Source organism: Chironomus tepperi, unplaced genomic scaffold (genome assembly GCF_022539635.2).
Source record: "Chironomus tepperi strain 1889 unplaced genomic scaffold, CSIRO-AGI_Ctep_v1 contig_93, whole genome shotgun sequence".
In the NCBI taxonomy this organism is placed as follows: Eukaryota; Metazoa; Arthropoda; class Insecta; order Diptera; family Chironomidae; genus Chironomus; species Chironomus tepperi.
Window position 1 is genome coordinate 2,008,345 of NW_027226215.1, and position 18,353 is coordinate 2,026,697.

The 18,353-nt window shown below is 32.2% G+C and overlaps 1 protein-coding gene across 1 annotated transcript in view; it reads right to left on the reverse strand.

Annotated features, from left to right (window-relative positions):
• nAChRalpha7 (nicotinic Acetylcholine Receptor alpha7) overlaps window positions 1–18,353 on the reverse strand; it is a 140,922-nt gene that overhangs the window by 94,597 nt on the left and 27,972 nt on the right. Inside the window, exon 5 of the mRNA XM_070635760.1 lies at window positions 16,436–16,616. Within this exon, the coding sequence (XP_070491861.1) occupies window positions 16,436–16,616 (181 nt within the window). The remainder of the gene's footprint in view (window positions 1–16,435; window positions 16,617–18,353) is intronic.

Below are 18,353 nucleotides of genomic sequence, written 5' to 3' on the forward strand. Positions count from 1 at the left end.
TAACTAAACCTGCGGATGACTAATGACATTTTGTACCAAAAGTTCATAAAAACATGTCATTTGCTGACAATATGCCTAGTTATCCACTACTAGACACTAGACATTATGTTGAGCAAAGACTACAAACTGCCATAAATCTTATAAACTAATTTAATATTAATTAAATTACTAGAATCTAGTCTTGTTCAGTAAATACCAAATGCTTTAGATTTTCATGTCCAATTCTGAATATTTTCTGATTTTATTAAAATTTATTCATTTTCTAATATATTTACTGTAAATATCCACATTACATAACATTCATTGACCATATGTGACCATGAAAAGAATATTTGTATATTCATGCCTTGCAACATCACACAAAAAAACTTGATCTAATACCCAATATCTTCCCTCCTTTTATTCACTTCTCACATCGTGTGAAGCAACAGTAAAAATCCTCATCGATTGTCTTGTATTATATAGGATATTTATTTAGTAACAAAGATTCAAACGTTATCTTGACATCGAGTGGGTCGAGAAGTTATGTTCGTAGATCGATAATTGAATTTAATGCCGAATTAGGTCTATTGTGTTATCTAACTTTTTCTCCTCAGGGCTAAAATTGATAGTAAAACAAACATTTCTAGACATCCTGAGTAAAATGGGACTATATTGGCTGTTAAGTAGATTTACTGAGTTTATGTCATTAGGGTTAATGAAAATTTGTGGTTATTTTGATAGATATTAAGGTATTTATTGCTTTTATAGTAAAATTTATTAATAATGATTGGAAAATTGATAGTTTTTGATGCTTTAAATATCTTATCATGCTTGCTATTATTAGGATCATATTAATAATCATCGATTCTTCTCAATCTACCCCAACTACAATTTCCTCATCACAATAAATTTTCAGACAAAAAAATAACCTTTTCTAGTCAACTTGTGTCAGACTTCAGACTCATGTCATTCATTTAATAATTTTTATGTGAAAATATTTCAGTTTATTTAAGCATCTTTTCCGTCATCAAATTCAATCAACCCTCATTGAGATTCATGCATAAAACTGATAAGAATAAGATGAAGACAAATGTAGCACAAAAGGGTTTATTCAGTCATGATGTCAAGCATATTTTGGTGGATAGGAAATGGGTGGATGAAGGGATTGTGGTTTGAAATGAAAGGTTTAATATTGAGACTTAGAGATCACTTAGAGATCCATTGAAGAGACATGAAGTTCGAAGTCAACTTGGACTCCATATGAACTACTCCTGCCTCTTTTTTTGTGTCACTCGGATTGTTTTAGGCACTTTGTATGCAAACTGTGTTCAACGAGAGTCAGGAATAAATAGCAGTGCTTTGATGATAGCAAGTTCGCACTCAAAGCATAAGACACACCAGTAACAAGAATTGTTAAAAGAAAGCTGTAACTAGGAAAAATAAAGGCTTAAAAGTGACTGAAAACCCATCCACAGGCCGGATTGAATCTGGTCTGAAGCCCGATTTCATTATGATCATGCTAGTCTAACACCAGATTTTGGGATATTTCTATACTGAGTGCCTTCTAGGTTAGCTAGTCTATATGAATTTGTCCTTGTCTTGCTGTAACTTTATTTTTTCCGACTTTTGGAGACACGAGTAACTTTTTTATGATAAGAAGTTCGAGGTACTATCACACATTATTTATAATCGACCACAAGAATCGATTCAAAATAAAAATTATTGTGCATGGAAAGACAAAGTAAAATTTAACAATTTATATGCAAAATATATTGACTTTACTGACGTAGAAGAAAATAGAAAAGAGAATAAAATATGAAGATAGAATGGCAATAAATAAATTCAAGTTAATTCAAGTTCGCGTACAATAAATTCATTCCATTTTTTCTATCACATTCAATTGTCAATTGGTAAGCGTCAGATCGACGTGGTGCTAAATCATTTTTTTTTTCTTTCATTCCATCCATTCTTGTCGTACGATCAATTTTGATGAGGATTTCTCATTTCCGAATGAAATTTTTTCTTTCTTTTCCTTCTGCTTAATATTATTATGATATTTTCTCTTTCTGTGCCTGCGATGGCAATAAAAAAAAGGATAGTGGAAAAAGACAAAAGAGAGAATTTGCTTCGCATTGAAAAGATAATCGAGCAGCAATCGAATGATAGTAATTTCATTTTTAGCGACGACCATATCGTTCATCGTAAGTTGAAACAATAAAATTAATGACATTCAAGAACTCGAGCATTCTACCCCCAATGTTGTATACAAGCAAAAGATAATGATTTATATCGTAGACGTGATTTTTTTGTTCCTTCTTCTTTTCCTTTTGTCAGCGACAACAGCGCTTTTTGGTCGATGGGGACTAAAACAGATGTTTTCACAAATAAAAGAAGCTCGCCCATAAATTATGTCATTACAAAAATCATATTCTTGTATCTACATGCTACAAAAGTTGAGAAAAAAAGGAAAAAGCATGTAAGGATTTTATGTCATCAAGTTGAGAGCGTAAAAAAAGGGGAAAAAAGTATTTTTTTCCTTCATTTGTGTCACACGCTTGTCGCTTTTCCTTCATCTCACTCGCATTATATATTCCGATGTGTGACCCTCTCCTCACTATTGTGAGATCAGAGCACCAGCAGCACAAACAGCTTTGAAAAATTAATGACGCGTGGCTTGATTAAATTTTTATCAATTGGATAGGATTACGTGCAAATGACTTCAATTTTGATGGCTATTGATTCCTAATTCAGGACGAAATTCTTTTTACTGTAAAGTTTTCAAGTTTGCCGTAGAATAAATTGATGGCATAACGCGCTCTCAACTTTTATGACATTTTTTTTTCCTTCCGTGGAAAAACTAACGAAGAAAATATTTGAGGTGGGTATGGATGGAATGTATTATTAATATTTAATGTTATCAAGTGTCGCGCTGTTTGAATATGATATTAATCTCAATTTTTTGAAAAAATGGAAGGAATTGCTTGTAGCGACTGGGAATATGTATTGGATCTGAATTAAAAGTGACTTTTATCAATTGAAGTTTTATTGCAGTCAATTTTAAATCCAATTTATGTCCTTTTTTGGGGAATATGTACGAGATTAAAATAAATTCTCGAGCAGTACATAATACAATGTTAGAAAGTGTCAAAATTAGTCGACACGATACCGTCAGTGCAACTTCAAGTCTTAATACGGTGATATATTAATGCCTTAGCGAAAACGTTGCGCTATTCATAATTGGAGCTCCAGGCAACCAAGATCTCTAGGCAACTAAGGTACTTGGTGGATCAAAATCAGTTCATTGATAGAACCTGAACTTTTAAAGAAACAAATCAGTTTAATAGCTCACTCAGTCAGGATCTGATTCACAAAAGTCGATTTTGAGTTTAAACTCACAGGTTCGAATCCTGTGAGATGTAAGATCAGATCATGAGTGGTATCGTAATGGTACGAAAGCAGTAAAAATTCAGCAAGGAAGACTTTAACTGGAAAAGAAAGGAATATGTAGTAACTTATTGAATTATTGGAACATAAGATGACATAAACAATGGGTATGAGCTCTAAATAGGGTTTAAAATTGACAGTTGAACACACAAGTGCTTTAAGAAAACAATACGCTGAATACATGACATAACTAACACAGCTTTGCAATTCATTGCTACACAAACATAAAAATTCCCCTTCAAAATATATCAATTTTGACAAACTGAACTCCCATAACATCCCCCAATTTTGTTAAACTCCTAATTTTCCAAGCACCTCAAAAATTAGTTCCGAAAAATTCAATTTTACAGTTATGTCTTATGATGATTACAATTTAAATGATCAGTAATGAATGTTTAAGAGAAGAGCGACATTACATTTTTCCGAAATGACATTTAAATTCAGATCATTTACTATGAAATTGCTCTTCGCTTCTCATTTCCAATAACTTATGAACGATTTGTGCTTCCATAGTAATTGATAGAGAGAGTGGTGGATAGCCTGTGTATCGCGGGATGCTGGAAATGCTATGAATTGAATGCGGCGAGTGTTTTAAGTCGTGGATTAATAATAAAATGTGCGGTGAATAGTAAAAGGTTGCCCACCACTGTGCTAGAGTAACGAACTTTTAGGAATAAGTTTAAATGAATTGTATAGGATATAATGCTTTGTTATTTTTATTTCTCTGACCCAAATTTTTTTTCTTTTTCTTCCGGCTTTTCATTCTTATGTACCATACTTTTTTGAGTGTGAAAAATTACTCGAAAGAGACGAAACGAAAAAAGGAAAAGAAGAAAATTGAAATTTTCATTAAAAAAAAGTCACTTCAAGCCAAAATTTTGTTCTGTCTTTATTGACTTGGGGGGTGGAAATTTTGAGAAAAATAATAACTTTTTCTTCTTTTTGTGCCTGCAAATATTTGTGGGAATTTTTTTTAAATAAAGAATTTTCAATCAGTAAATTGTTTGAGTTCAAAATTGATATCAAATTGCTCGAAGTTGTGTCAACTTTCAAAGTTTTTTAATGGTCGGAAAATTGTTTGTAAATATTCATGAGAAACATTGCATAATAGATGACATCCCATACCAGTTATTCTTATTGTTTCGAATCATTCACAGTAAATATTTCAGGATTTAAATTCAAATTTTATTGGATGTTGTACATGGCTTGAAAATCAAATAAATCAATGAACTGCTTGTTAAACTCATGCTGCATAAGTGATGCAGATAAATTCGTTTGCTTCGATTTAAGGATATAATAATGATGTAAATTGACAATAGCATCAAATCCATATCACAAAATTGCATCCCGTATGTGTCAATAAAATGCATTACAAGCTCTAAAAGTTGCAGTAAGTGAAGTTTAAGCCACTAATAGTTTCATAAATTTTGTATGGTGGGTCATTCATGAATGATGTCATGCTGATGTCAAGTTGGGACTTAAATATACAATTTTAACAAATATCTGACAAAACTGCTGACCATTTAGACTAATAGCCTTAAATTTTAATTGCATTTAAATTAGGTTCCAATTTCAGGAATTAGGGTTCGTTTCAGTCATAGAGCTCGACACTCTTACTCTTAACCGCCTCGAATCTAATAGCTAGACATCATATGCAAATAGCATCTAACATAAATCCACACATTCTGCATTAAAAATCCCGAATAATCTCCTGCATCACACAAAATTTCATTATCCATTATCATCTCATTACTTCCCTTTATTAAAGTCAGCAAATAATAGAATTAATTTTTTTTCCTTATCAAAATCAATAAAACTCACATTTTAGTCCTTTGTAAAATAATAATTGACGTCCATCCACAAGCTCAGCGAGAAAGATTAAATTTTTGTGTGCAGCATTCTCATCATCAATTAACTCACGTCATCTCAAAATGACAATAAAAACTGATGTGTTCATTTGACCCGACCTCAAAAGCCTTTTTTTTTATCCAGCACAGATTCATATATGTGTACAAAAGCCTCTCATGTTCCATATCCATAATTTATTTTATTATCAATTTCAACTGTCGTATGCACGTCATTTTTGGTCACATATCGAAGTCTTGTTAGTATGCGTATGAATGTGAGCCATCCATACATATTTTATGGACATTAAAAAAATATCTTTTCATATTTAATAAAATGTAAATTTGACGTAACGCTTATCCTTTGAACATATGCACATATTTTAATACCTTTTCATAAAATATAATAAAAAAAGTAGCACAACAGGCAGAGCTTGTTGTGTGAATATTGAAAATGCAGATTAATTTCAATAAACATAACCAATGGCTTTTTCCTGACATGGATTTGACAATTTAATCTTGATGTATTACTTTGATGCTTTCGGACCGAACTATTAGTTCCTCCTTATTTCACATTTAATTTCCTATGCTGTTATGTTACATGACATCCTTTGAGGATTGCACAACGCCATTTCTACCCCAAAAAATGAGAGGAATTTAATTTACAAGAAAAACCATAAAAGCCAAACAATTTTGGGTTGATATTTATTGATTTTAACAAAGCATTTGACTGCATTCATTTATACTCGATACCATATTTGCTTCTCATTCCTTTATATCCCGATGGGAATTTCTTCAATGGACCAGAAAAACCAACAGATACGTTTTCTGGGTCAGCACTATTGCTATCCATTAATTAAAATATTTTTTGTCTTTCATTTAGAATTTTTATAAAAAAAATTATTTATGCCAAAGTTGTGAGCTTTTTTTATTTTGGGTACGATGAGAGATTTTACTGGAGATATGTAATTTTTGTAGTTTGTTCAGCTGGGATTATTGGGGTATAGTTGAAGGTATTGGAAATTTTAATTGTTTGCTCGATTGACACAGCTTGTAATTTTGTTACTATAGCATTATCCCGAATGTATTGCTGAAAGCCAAATGCTGCAACTGAAAAAGTGAATTGAAGTTGTGGACACCAAAGAGACGGAATTGAACAAATAGTTTAAAATTCTTTATGAATGGATTAAGGATCATTCACATATCACGTAACGCAATTAGAAGGAATCATAGGACATTTATGCTTCAAATAGAGTTTCTCAAAGTCTATATAAGTGAATGGTTTTATTCTAAGACTTAGCAGAGCCTTGAGAGATTACTTATCTTAAACATACTAGATGAGCATGCTCTTGAGCGTTGCTTTCAGCTTACATTGCTCTTTAGAACACTTTTTGTACCAGGAGACATTACTCAGAAAGCACATAACCTATAAATGCCAAATAACGACCTTAGTTGACATGATTCTGATGTGGGAGCAGATTTTACTAAATTTTGCACCAAGCCATTGTCTCGCCGGCTTGAAGTCATATTTTTCCTCTGTTCTATGCGATTTTGTTAATGACATCTATCATGAGTATAAGAACTCAGTAAACAGGAGCACATAGAGCAAATTCCCACAAAATGTCAAACAGTCACAGACCCCTCATGTTCCAAAAAAATGACAACAAAATTAACACCCCAATATCTTTATTTATTTTCACAAATTCTCAGCATCTAACAAATAATTGCATATTTTTTTCCGCTGACAATTTATTTCCACCAAAAAGAAGCGCGAATGAGGAAAAAGAGAAAAATTTAATTTTATTATCTCGATGAATATCTTTCAGCCTCCACACCTCACTCCATTATGTCAAATAATAAATAAAAAAAAAGTTAACTTTCTTCTTTTTCCTCCATTTCCGCTGATTCTCTTGTTCACGGAAGGCAAATTTTTATTTTATTTATTTTCTACCATATTATTTGTTATGTCGCAAACGATTATTAAATTATATGCTTAAGCAAATGACGGAATGGGGTAGATGGAAATTCTTTTTGTGAAAATTTTAAAAATTCATTTTCATGACGAGACGGGTGGCTGCTGTGAGTGATCAAAAACGAATACAAATATTGTGACGAAAAAAAATATTGAAATCGAATCGCGATTTATTGGAACTGTATGTGCGGAAAATCACAGCATAATGAAATAAACGTATGGGAGAGAAACAAAAAAATATTTAAAAAAGTATAAATTGGATTTTGGATGTCCCTAAATGTGCGCCTTTTTGTGGTTAGTTCCACAAATGTTTGGGGCTTTTAACTAGACATTGGCTTGACTCTCGCAGTTTTTATCACTTCTGAGTATCTGAGGAGAGTAGAGTCTTTAATATCAAGCCTTTTATAGACGAATCTGTCAATGCAGGAGTGAAGCCTTTGTGGTCGAATGGTTAGGCAACATACCGGAAATCTGCATTACTCTTTTTTGAGTATGTGAGTTCGATTCTCAACAAAATACTAAACATAGCTTGAACAACTCGACTAAAATTTGACTTGAAGTCGAGTCGACCTGAGGTGACTTTTACATTTAAAATTCGAGTCTTCTTCGAGAACTGGAATTAAAAAGGAATAACTATTGATTGATTTGCACGAACAAATGATGGATGGGAGTAGAATAGCAAGCCCTCTATGCACCTCTACTTGAAGTCGATTTTCATTTGGAAGTGAAAGAGCCTTGGGGAATCCCAAAAGTTTCACGGCGGAGCATTCTTCATTTGTGTCGCTCGGGAGGAGTTGTGCACTGAGTTCAGGATTGAGCTTTTAGTATTAAGTAACTAAACACAAATTTCTCGAGCCTAACTCCTGGAGAAACATTCAATTCAAATAGATAACAGCTCTAATTATTCCATCACGTAAACTACATTTTTTTATATACCAAATGGGGTACTTTATGACCACATAAAATACTAATTGTTTCAAAAAAACTATCATTACACTTATTCCTTCGGACAATTAATTTACCTCATAACTGACGACCAAAGCAATTAATTCCGTAAAGTTTTAATTAGAAAAAATTATCTCAATTTACAGTTAAATATTAATTGTGTCACATGCTCCCAACCACAGACAATAACCTTCATTAAGAAAACTCACTTTATATGATTTATGTGACAAAATGAGGATCATATTCCTATGTCGAACTTGTAGAAAATGTGCTTAAAAAAAGCCAGAGAACAATTAATGAAACAAAGCTTTTATTAAATTAAAAGATTTTTCATCAGTGTGCTCTTTGTGATTATACATTTATAAAAAAGGTTTAAATAGAGGAACAAAAAAAATTTTTCCACCCGTATCAAAGGAAACAAACACTTTAATCGGAATCGAATGAGCTAGCGAGAGATGAAAATAATAAAAATTCACAAAAAAAAAAGGAAAATTCTTTCACATTCTCGTTAAATTCAACAAACATATCTAAACGTTTCATTTATGCGAATGAGAGAGAAGCAAAAAAGAGACACTGCGATGTGGATTGTTCTGAATAGGCAAAAAAAAAAAAAATAACAAAAATCCAATGTTAAATTTACCTTGCCGCCGCCGTCAAAAAAAAGTGATAACAGCATAGAACAAAATACAGTGGGGGGAAAATAGCTGTGTGCGACATTTTTTGAATATACTTTTGGGATGCTCAGCAGAATAGCCAGAAGTACGGGTGCAAACAAATTGATGAAGAAATGCTAATTTGTCCAATAGCGCTGGACGAGTCTTCTCGAGTTGCACAACGTATTAGCTAAGGTACAACTGTTGCGGATGAGAATTTGATGAGAATTCAATTAGTAGTTTTAAGTGCAAAGCAGAGGAATTTAAATTCGAGTCCTGGTGCAAGGTTCTAAGAATTATATAAAGACAAATGAAATATACTTAAGCTTGCAATTTTAGAAGAGAATGGAATATGTGCTATCAAGCCATATTCATTTGCTTATAAGGTGACAAATTTGTCAATACAAGAATAAAGCCTCTGGGGTCGAATGCTCAGTCAACACCTAGAAATCAATAATCTCCTCTTATGTGATGACATAAGTCCGATTCCCATCACAGATTAATTTCCTTAACAAAATAGAGGTTGTAGACACATCTGCTCGAGGCAGACCCAAAAGCTCATTGGATTATTGTGCGAACAACGATGCAAAAGTGCTGGGAATTAGAAACTGGCAAAAAATCATCTTAAGACAGATCAAGTTTACAACGAACTTTAAATCAACTTTAAATGTGGGTATCGGCCCTCGTGCGCCTTCGCCAATAGTAAGTAAGTAAGATACATCTGATCTTGCAGACAGTTAGCATGCTCAACTAAATGTGCGTGTGTTTATGCATATACATTCAATATTAGTGAACATAGAGCTCACAGTCTGTTTGGGATAACAACATTACGTATTTCAGGAACAATGCAGAATTATACCAGTGAAGCTGATCACGACGAATCAAAATCAACAAACTTCGTTAGACCAGGTTACATTGTTACATTGTACAAGCTTCCAATAACACGACAAGACATTACAAAAAGGATGTAAAATTTTACACAAAGCTATTTTTCCCCTTGACAAAATACTACACAGGTATTATGTAATGGAATTTCAACAATTTTAAAGCATCATTCTTTTTTCCTACAACAGAACATCCTCCTTCTATTTCTAAATCGTTGATGATAAAAAGGCGAATAACATGAAACGCTCGAGTAGGCAAACAAATGAGGTGCTTCAAATTTCACAATTTTTTTTTTGATCATTTGAGAATTTATCTTGCTTTTCTATCACAAGAGGCATTAATTGCTTTCAAAGCTCTAATTTGCCACCATTTTTTTTCCAGGTATACGATGAATTTGAATTGAATATTTGATGAAAAATCGTATTTCAATTGATGAATAAAATACACATCTGACGATCGTTATTGAATGTGAATTGTGAGCGCTATTTTTCTTAGAAATGAGTCTTTTCATGTTATTAATCCCTTGCGCACAATATAAAGTTTTATGTCCTACGTAAACGCACAAATGTTCTTTAATAATGAAATTTTTTGTTCAGAAAGGTAATCAAAATTTATGTCCTTTGACGTCTTTTGCCTTTGTCTTTAAATTTGTTTGAAAATTGAATTTTTCTTTGCTGTTGGGCAATAATAGATGTCTCCCACTATGCTAACAACCTATGACTAACTTTATTAAAATATTAATATGTTCAGAATATTTTAGATTGCTTCTAGAAGAATTTTTTGGATTTTTTGGATATTCTAAAGAATATTCAAAAGAATATTTGTTGGAAAAATGAAGTTTTCATTAGATTTTTATGAGTTGCATGTATCAAATGGTCATTATGAGACTTATAAGGTCTCCTATGGATGGCTTCAATCTATTTTAACAAGTTCTAAAAGTAGGGATGATTCCTGAATATAATTTTTGAGAGGTCTTATAAACTTATCCAAAAAACCAAAGCAACTCAAAGAATTTTGTCCAAAATGGACAGGGGCTTTGACCCCTTTCCCCGAATACATCCTTGCAGAATCATCTAATTTGAAAGATTTTGATGGAAAATTGTGAGAAAATCCCACCATTGTTGTGTACCCTAGAAGGCAAAGAACTTGCAAAGAACATTCTTTCAAGAGCTTAGCTACCTCAAACATACTAGATGAGTATGCACGTGAGCGTTGCTCTAAACTTACTCTGCTTTTGATAACACATTATATGTGCTGTTAAACACAATTTCCGGTCAATTTTCCTAACAAATCTCTTCAAAATCTATTCCAAGTTGCTACAAGAACCAAGAGGTCATTTACACATTCGCGAAGAATTCAGCGAAGATAAAGTTGAAGGAATGGTATTTAAATTAATTCAAGAAACTGACTAGATGAATATTAATTTGAGAATTTTTAAAGAAGAAAACTTTGCTTCCGCTGCTACTTTTCGGAATTCTTTTAAGGCACTGAACCTTCAGTTTGAATAATTCAGTAATTAATTCTTTTTTTCGCTTATCCTTTCATTTTTATTTCAATTATCAATGAAAGCTTAAATTTTATTCATTATTTAGAGATTGTTGAGTAGGAGATGGGGTGTCTGGTTCATAATTAAACCCATTATTCACGGATCTGATTACGGTCCAGAAAATTATTCAAATTCAAAACTAAATGAAGCAATTTTTTAAGAAGCAACTGCATTTTAATATCAAATAAAAGCAATTCAGCTGAATTTGAATCCCACATAGATTGAAAATTGACTTTAAAATTTTACGAGCCTGATGCTAAGCTTACTTAAAGTTTCAAAGCACGTTAAAGCTCTTCAAATATTCTTCTTGAATTTAATTTTCAGCGCATTTTGAAGCATCAACATCTCAATTCTACTTAACCTTCTATTTTTATCATCTCGTCGAATAAATAGAACAGATGAAAAAGTTGAAAAAATCCACCAAATAAAAATGGAAACTTTGTTGGATGATTTCTTTGGAAATGAAAATCAAGAACAAGGAAAAGGAAAGTAAAACAATGAGAAGAAGAAAATTTTCACTTCTTGTTGAAGTGTCGCGTGTTGCTACACTTTTAATTATGAAAATATCTACCTGCCATCAACAGACGATGTCGACGATACTCACAAATGTCATTTTTATGATTTTCCTTCTCACTCTCTGCTTTTGAGAAAAATATTTTTCTTGGCTTTATTTTTAGAGATTAAATAAGGAAGTTTTTATGAAAGTTTTGGTTTTTGAGTGATTTTATTAATGAAGAGGAATTATTTCTTGGAAATTCTTGCCAAAATAATGTTTAAGACTAGTTTGTTCTAAAAATAAATGGATTTCGTACCTCATCCTTATCTCTTTGCTTCAATATTTCGAATTATGAATAATTTTTAGCTCAACAGTGTAGATACTCTCACTCTTTCCACAAAAAGGAGGGTTTCTTGAAGGATCGATGAATTTTCGAGACCGAGAGTGAGACTGAGACCGAGACTGGGACCGAGTACGAAACTGGAACCGAGGACGAGAACAAGACTGGGGTCGAGAAAGAGTCCAAAACTGAATTTTCAGCAAACGATTTGGATTTGAGGGTTGATGAATGACACAAAAGACACGAATTCATCTTGACGATTTTTATTCGAAAATGATATTAACAGCAGTATGCTGGTCGGGCTAAGTCGATATGAGCTATAATTTTGATAGATACGACCTCAAAATATAGCAAGTTGTCCTGTAAAATCTCTAATTTCGTGAGGCACATAGATTCATTTTTCAGCCATTTGGAAGTCGAGTAGAGCTCGTGTAGACACCCTATAGACTTCTACAATTACATTGTCCCTAACTATTCTGATCCACCAAAGTGCTCTCAAGACACCTCAGCTTAGAGTTAATCAAACTAAGTCAAATTCTGCGTATTCACAACAAGGCCAACAACATCATAACTTGTAATTTCCTAATAATAGTCGGAATTTCTGAGAGCAGATAAAGAAAAGAAAAACTTCCTCCTCATTATAAGCTAAAAGACTTTCAAGTAAAGGAAATGAAGAAGAAAGACAAAGGCATGAAGAAAGACACAAGAAAAAAATGAATAGAATAAATATCGCAAGTAGACAGGCGTACACATAAGATAGGCATAAGAAGGGAAGAAAATTAGTGAGGATGAAGGAATAAAGTCAAATGAGATTTTCATCTTATTTCTCCTTTAATTTCAATTGCTTGACATGAGTCATGCGAATGTTTTTGAAAATGGCAAATTGTGTAGACATGGAGTGAAGGCAGTTTTTTTGATAAAATAATTTAATTTCATGTAAGGCAATTTATTATGTCCTGACACTTTTTTTCTATTTGTCATGTTATTATCCTGTCTCGTTTCTAAATAGCACACAGACATATACAGTCAGACAGTGATTTAAATAAATTTTTGTTAAATTCGCCTCCAATTTTACTCAAAATATAATACAATAAATTTCATTTGAAATCAACATTTTCAGTGGTTTCATCTGTGAATTAACGGAAGTATTATGTGTACGTGTATTTGCATATGTTGAGGTCAATGCAATTATCATCAGTATGGTCAAAAATCGAATTTTCAGTTAAACAAAAAAATAAATTAAACAAAAACAACTTTTTTTGTGTGGGTGGAAATTGAGTTAACGCTGGTTAAAAATGTGCATGATTTGATGAAATGTTTGTTCGGGAATTGACAGAAGGCGTTGTTTGAAGTTTCTGAGAAGGATGGATGGTGGTCGGCAGAAGAGTATTCAGTGGGATTTTGGGTCATCTTTTGCTTCTTGCTTTTCTGACAAAATTCTGCAATTTGCTGGGGTTTTCCGAGATAAAAATCCACAATACTAACCCTCCTCAGGCCTGAGCAAAGAGGCTTGCAATCAAAAAATGGCAATTTTACAAATTTACAGCCCAGCCTAACTCATTGCTGAGCCAGCATAAGCTTAAAAAGCTGTATGGCGGTTTTTGTCCGAGAATTTGTACAAATTAGGCGACAAAGTTAGCAACAGAGTCAAATGAATAGTCTTTTGTTGTAACCTAACCTCCCATAATAATATAACATAGAATCATGATTACAGTTAGTAAATAAATTAACATTTAGACACCCTTCCGCACAATATAAAGTGACCAGCGACACAATAGAGCTCATTACACTAAACAGCCCTACTGCAATTAATAACCAACACAATAAAACTTCATAAAATCATAACAAATAGTTCCAAAATACGCGAAAATATTCAATTATTCATAACGAAATTATAAAAAAATCAACTTCAGCCACAATTTTCACTAACATCGATCCATTGTGAATGAAACAAGAGAAAAAAAGCTAATAAAATATAGTGTAAACATCAACAGCCAGCGAGTAGTTCATTGAGCTTCCTTTCCATTCACACTCATGCACCTCCATTTAGTCGAATGGCATATTCAGCAAAAAATATATGTTTGTCTATCTATGCTGTCTCAACATACAAACAAATTCATTGTTTTATTGATGACGATATTGAATATGCAATGCATGTATGTAGTCGAAATTGTATGTATTAAAATTTTAAATCGATATTCTCAATATCACAACTGGATGCAAAATGCAAAATAAAGAGTCGTAGACTCAGAGATGTTGTATGCGTTTATTTTATAAAATTAATAATACTCAAACTCATTTGTACAGTATGTACTCCATACATACACAAACATGAAATATTTCGGATTTTACCGATAATTGAAAATAAATAAATTATCAGGAAAATTGTATTTTATGATAAATTTTTGTATTTTTTGCGAAATGCAAACGATTTTAAATACGATAATTAGTTTGAGGATAAAAGCTTCAATAAAGTGTCATGTCCTCATGACACAACAAGGTGGCATTTCTTTGGTCAATGGCCTGAATATATGAATTATATTTTATATCAAACGTAAGTCCATCATTTCTCGAAATTTATCATTGTTTTTATCAATTTGTAGGTCTTTTAAGGCTCATACACACGTACAAACAAAGCATAAATATTTTAATATAATATTTATGATAAATGAGAGGCAACAAAACAAAAAAAAATATGAAAATATTGACATGAAATGGTGGAAAAATAAATCAATAATCCTGCTGCCTGCAGATGATAATATAGTCGCAATAAAATATAGATTTATGAGAAATTTTCGCTCTTTTCTTCTTCATTCATTTTGATTTTGATAACTGGCTATATTTGCTGTATTATGAAATTTTATTTTTCTTATTCTTTCTATTTTCATTCAGTTGAATGTTGATATTTTTATGATACAACAACAACATCCAACGACATGGGAATCGTTATAGTTTTATGAAGTCTGTACGGATGTCTCTGTATAGCAATAGCTTTATCTCACACAAGTGGACTTTAGAATTATTCGTTTATTGATGATTATCAATGTGGAACTGAGAAGCTAATTAGCTTTTGTTTCCCACTTCATTCGGAGGTATAATATGTGAAATGATAATCAGCATAGTCACTCATTGATGGAGATTATCCGATTTTAAGCTACATAATTCAAATGATTTGCTGATTATTGCCGATTGAGTGGTGTTTAATATGATTAAATGAGTGAAAATTTCAATGCAAATGGAAATTATTAGTAATGGATATTTACTGGTAATAGGTAGTCAATCAATGGATATAGAAATGTAAATTGTAAAATACAAATATGCCATTAACACTATGCGCCGTCAATTTTCATAGGCCATATGCAATTATTGTTGTTTGTTTGATGAAGCTCTAAATTTAGTGTACATGAGAACAAAGGATGCACTTTACAGTAGTCGGTTTCTTTATCTACTCGGGAAACCCTACTTTTCAGGTCATACAAGCGAACCTAGAGCACCTTAGTCTTATTCTAGCCTTACTTCATCCCTAGATTGTCTAAGACCAGGTAGGGAAACCCGATAGTTTTAGGAAAGAGATCTCATGAGTAATCATGCGTATACAGCCCACCTTGATGAGCTAGGTGCACTGAAGTTGCCATGGCGATACGTACGGCCATAAATACATTTTAATATTCCTTATTCCTTAAAATCCCGAAAATCCTCGCTACGCCTCTAACTGTGATTAAAAAAGTTAGAAATTAAAATAAAATTAAAAACCACATTTTGAGGTGGAATCTGGTAGAATTCAAACCACTTCCGATTGCGTAGTTTGATGCGTCTTGCCGAAGAGACACTCTGAAATTATTGGTAATTAATATCTCTTCTAAATCGTTCAATTTGCTTCCATACAATTTAATATACAACAATTGTATGTATCTGCTACAATCCAATTGATTCAACTGACTACATTCTTGATTTTCAAACAATATTCCTGACAATATCATTCAATTCAATTAAATTTACTTTTTCCATTTCAAAAAGTTCAAAGAATTCGAGTATTTATTTTACAAAAAAAAAGTAAACAGCAAATTCCAACTGAATAGGACAAAACATTCTTTACTAATTACATTGGACTCTTCTTTTTCCCATACATCAGTTAATTTTAAAATCGATTCTATTGAATGTCAACATTGACATTTACCTATGCTTTTGAAAACATAAGTCGTATACCATTACGTAAAGCATATGGGAGAGAATTCACATCCGATAAAATAAAAAAATAGTTATTTGTATTTTTTTCCATTAACCAGGCATAAGGAAATGCAATTTTTTTTCTCATTTTGTTTACTCACCTGAAATCCATCGTATGTCCAACTACCGAATTTCATTTCACAACGTTGATCATCAAAAGGAAACCACGTAATATCGATTTTACATGTAGATTTAAAAATTCCTGGTGGCACATATAGACACGATCCATTATTACGAACGACAACATTTGTTGGATACGTTCCATCGAAGCCCTCATCCGCGCTGTATTTGTAAAAAAGAGAGAGAATAAATAGTAAATAATGAAAAAAGTTTGAAAATAGTTTGAACTACAAAAAAAAATGAAAACTTTTCATTCGATTGGATTTAATTGGATGTTACTTATGGGTTGTATCTTCTGCATTTTCTCTCCTCTATTTAAGTGGTTTTCAACTTTCAAAGTTTCAAGTTTTATTTATATTGTAAAGTTTTGTCGTAAATTAAAAAAGAGATTAGGATGTGCTGTGAGTGGGAGCTATGTGAAATATGTTTGGTAAAATGAAATGCAGCTCTTAGACCTTCTCAACTTTTTTTTTCGTGTTTATTATTTTACCTTCAGGATATAAGGAACAGCACAAAAAAAGGACTGAGTCATTAAAAAGCTGTTAACTTTTATAATCACTTGGATTGTAAAATCAACTCAGATGGTACTTGAGATGAGATTTGTGAGTTTTTGGAATTGTCATACGAAAGAAATACATCTGAGATGCTTAACTGTGATTTTGAGGAGGGGATTTAAAGGATTTTATGGGGATTTTCATGAACGTATATCATAATTTTTTGATATTCTGATGTATCTTGTTTATTGTGTTTACATGAAGTTAGATTGTTGGGATAAGGAAGGATGGAGATTTTGAATTTTGACTGTAAGATGAAAATTTGTCAGGCATTAAAGAAGTAAAAGGCAATAAACAGGCCCTATATTTATTTTTTACATATATTTCGATTCATAAAATATAGAATATTCAGAAATTGTCGAATTTTATATGAAAATATTGTCGAAATCTCGATCTTGAGGATATCCGATTTGAAAATATTGTAAAATAACCAATTTTAAAATTTAGTGCAAATATACAAATAAAGTAAGCTCCCACACCAATACCAAAATCTCTTGATTTTTCCCCCAGCCGTCAAAATGAGTGAAGCAGCCATCAAGGTACCTTAAGGACATCAATACGTCATCTTAACGTATTCCTGTCAATACGAAAACGTGCAACAATCCTGAACTGCTCAAGTCGAGTAATTAATCCAAAATCTGTCATTAGATCTAAGTGACTCTTATTTGGACCGGATTTAAATCGAATCCAGCAGCAAGTCTGACTCAAAAATGACTTAAGACGGACTTTTGCCGAATTTTTGTTCGATCAACTGATAAGTGTTATCCGAAATAGCCTGGTTTTATCTCAAAAGTTAAATGATATTGAAATGACAAGAAACTGTGACCTCATGTCGGCGTGAATCTTGTTTGAGGCCGGACATTTCGGAATTTCACTTATTAACGAATCCTAATCCATGTCAGAATAAAGTCAGCTTTAAGAAACTAATTTTTACCATTTCTACATTATGTAGCTAGTTTCTATGCTGAACAGCCTAATGATATTAATAATCTGAACAGAATTTCCTAGAAAAAATCAATAGCTCCTCAATTTTAAAGCAACACATCCCATTCCATAAGTTTCATTTATTAAAATTAAACCAGCTGTGACTTTTCCTACCTTTAAGTTTCATTCTTTAAATTCCGCAAAACTTTTATTCTTAAAATTACTCCTCCACAAAACCAGAAAAAGCTTAAAGACATACAACCTATAATCTCCAACTGTGACAAAGCTTTCAGAAAATTAGAAAAAAATCTTGTCGCATTTACATGATTTCTATAGAACTAGATATAAGGCTATATTAATACAAACGTGTTGTTTGTGTTTTCATTTTCAATCAGACAAGTATGTAAATATTCAGTTCCAT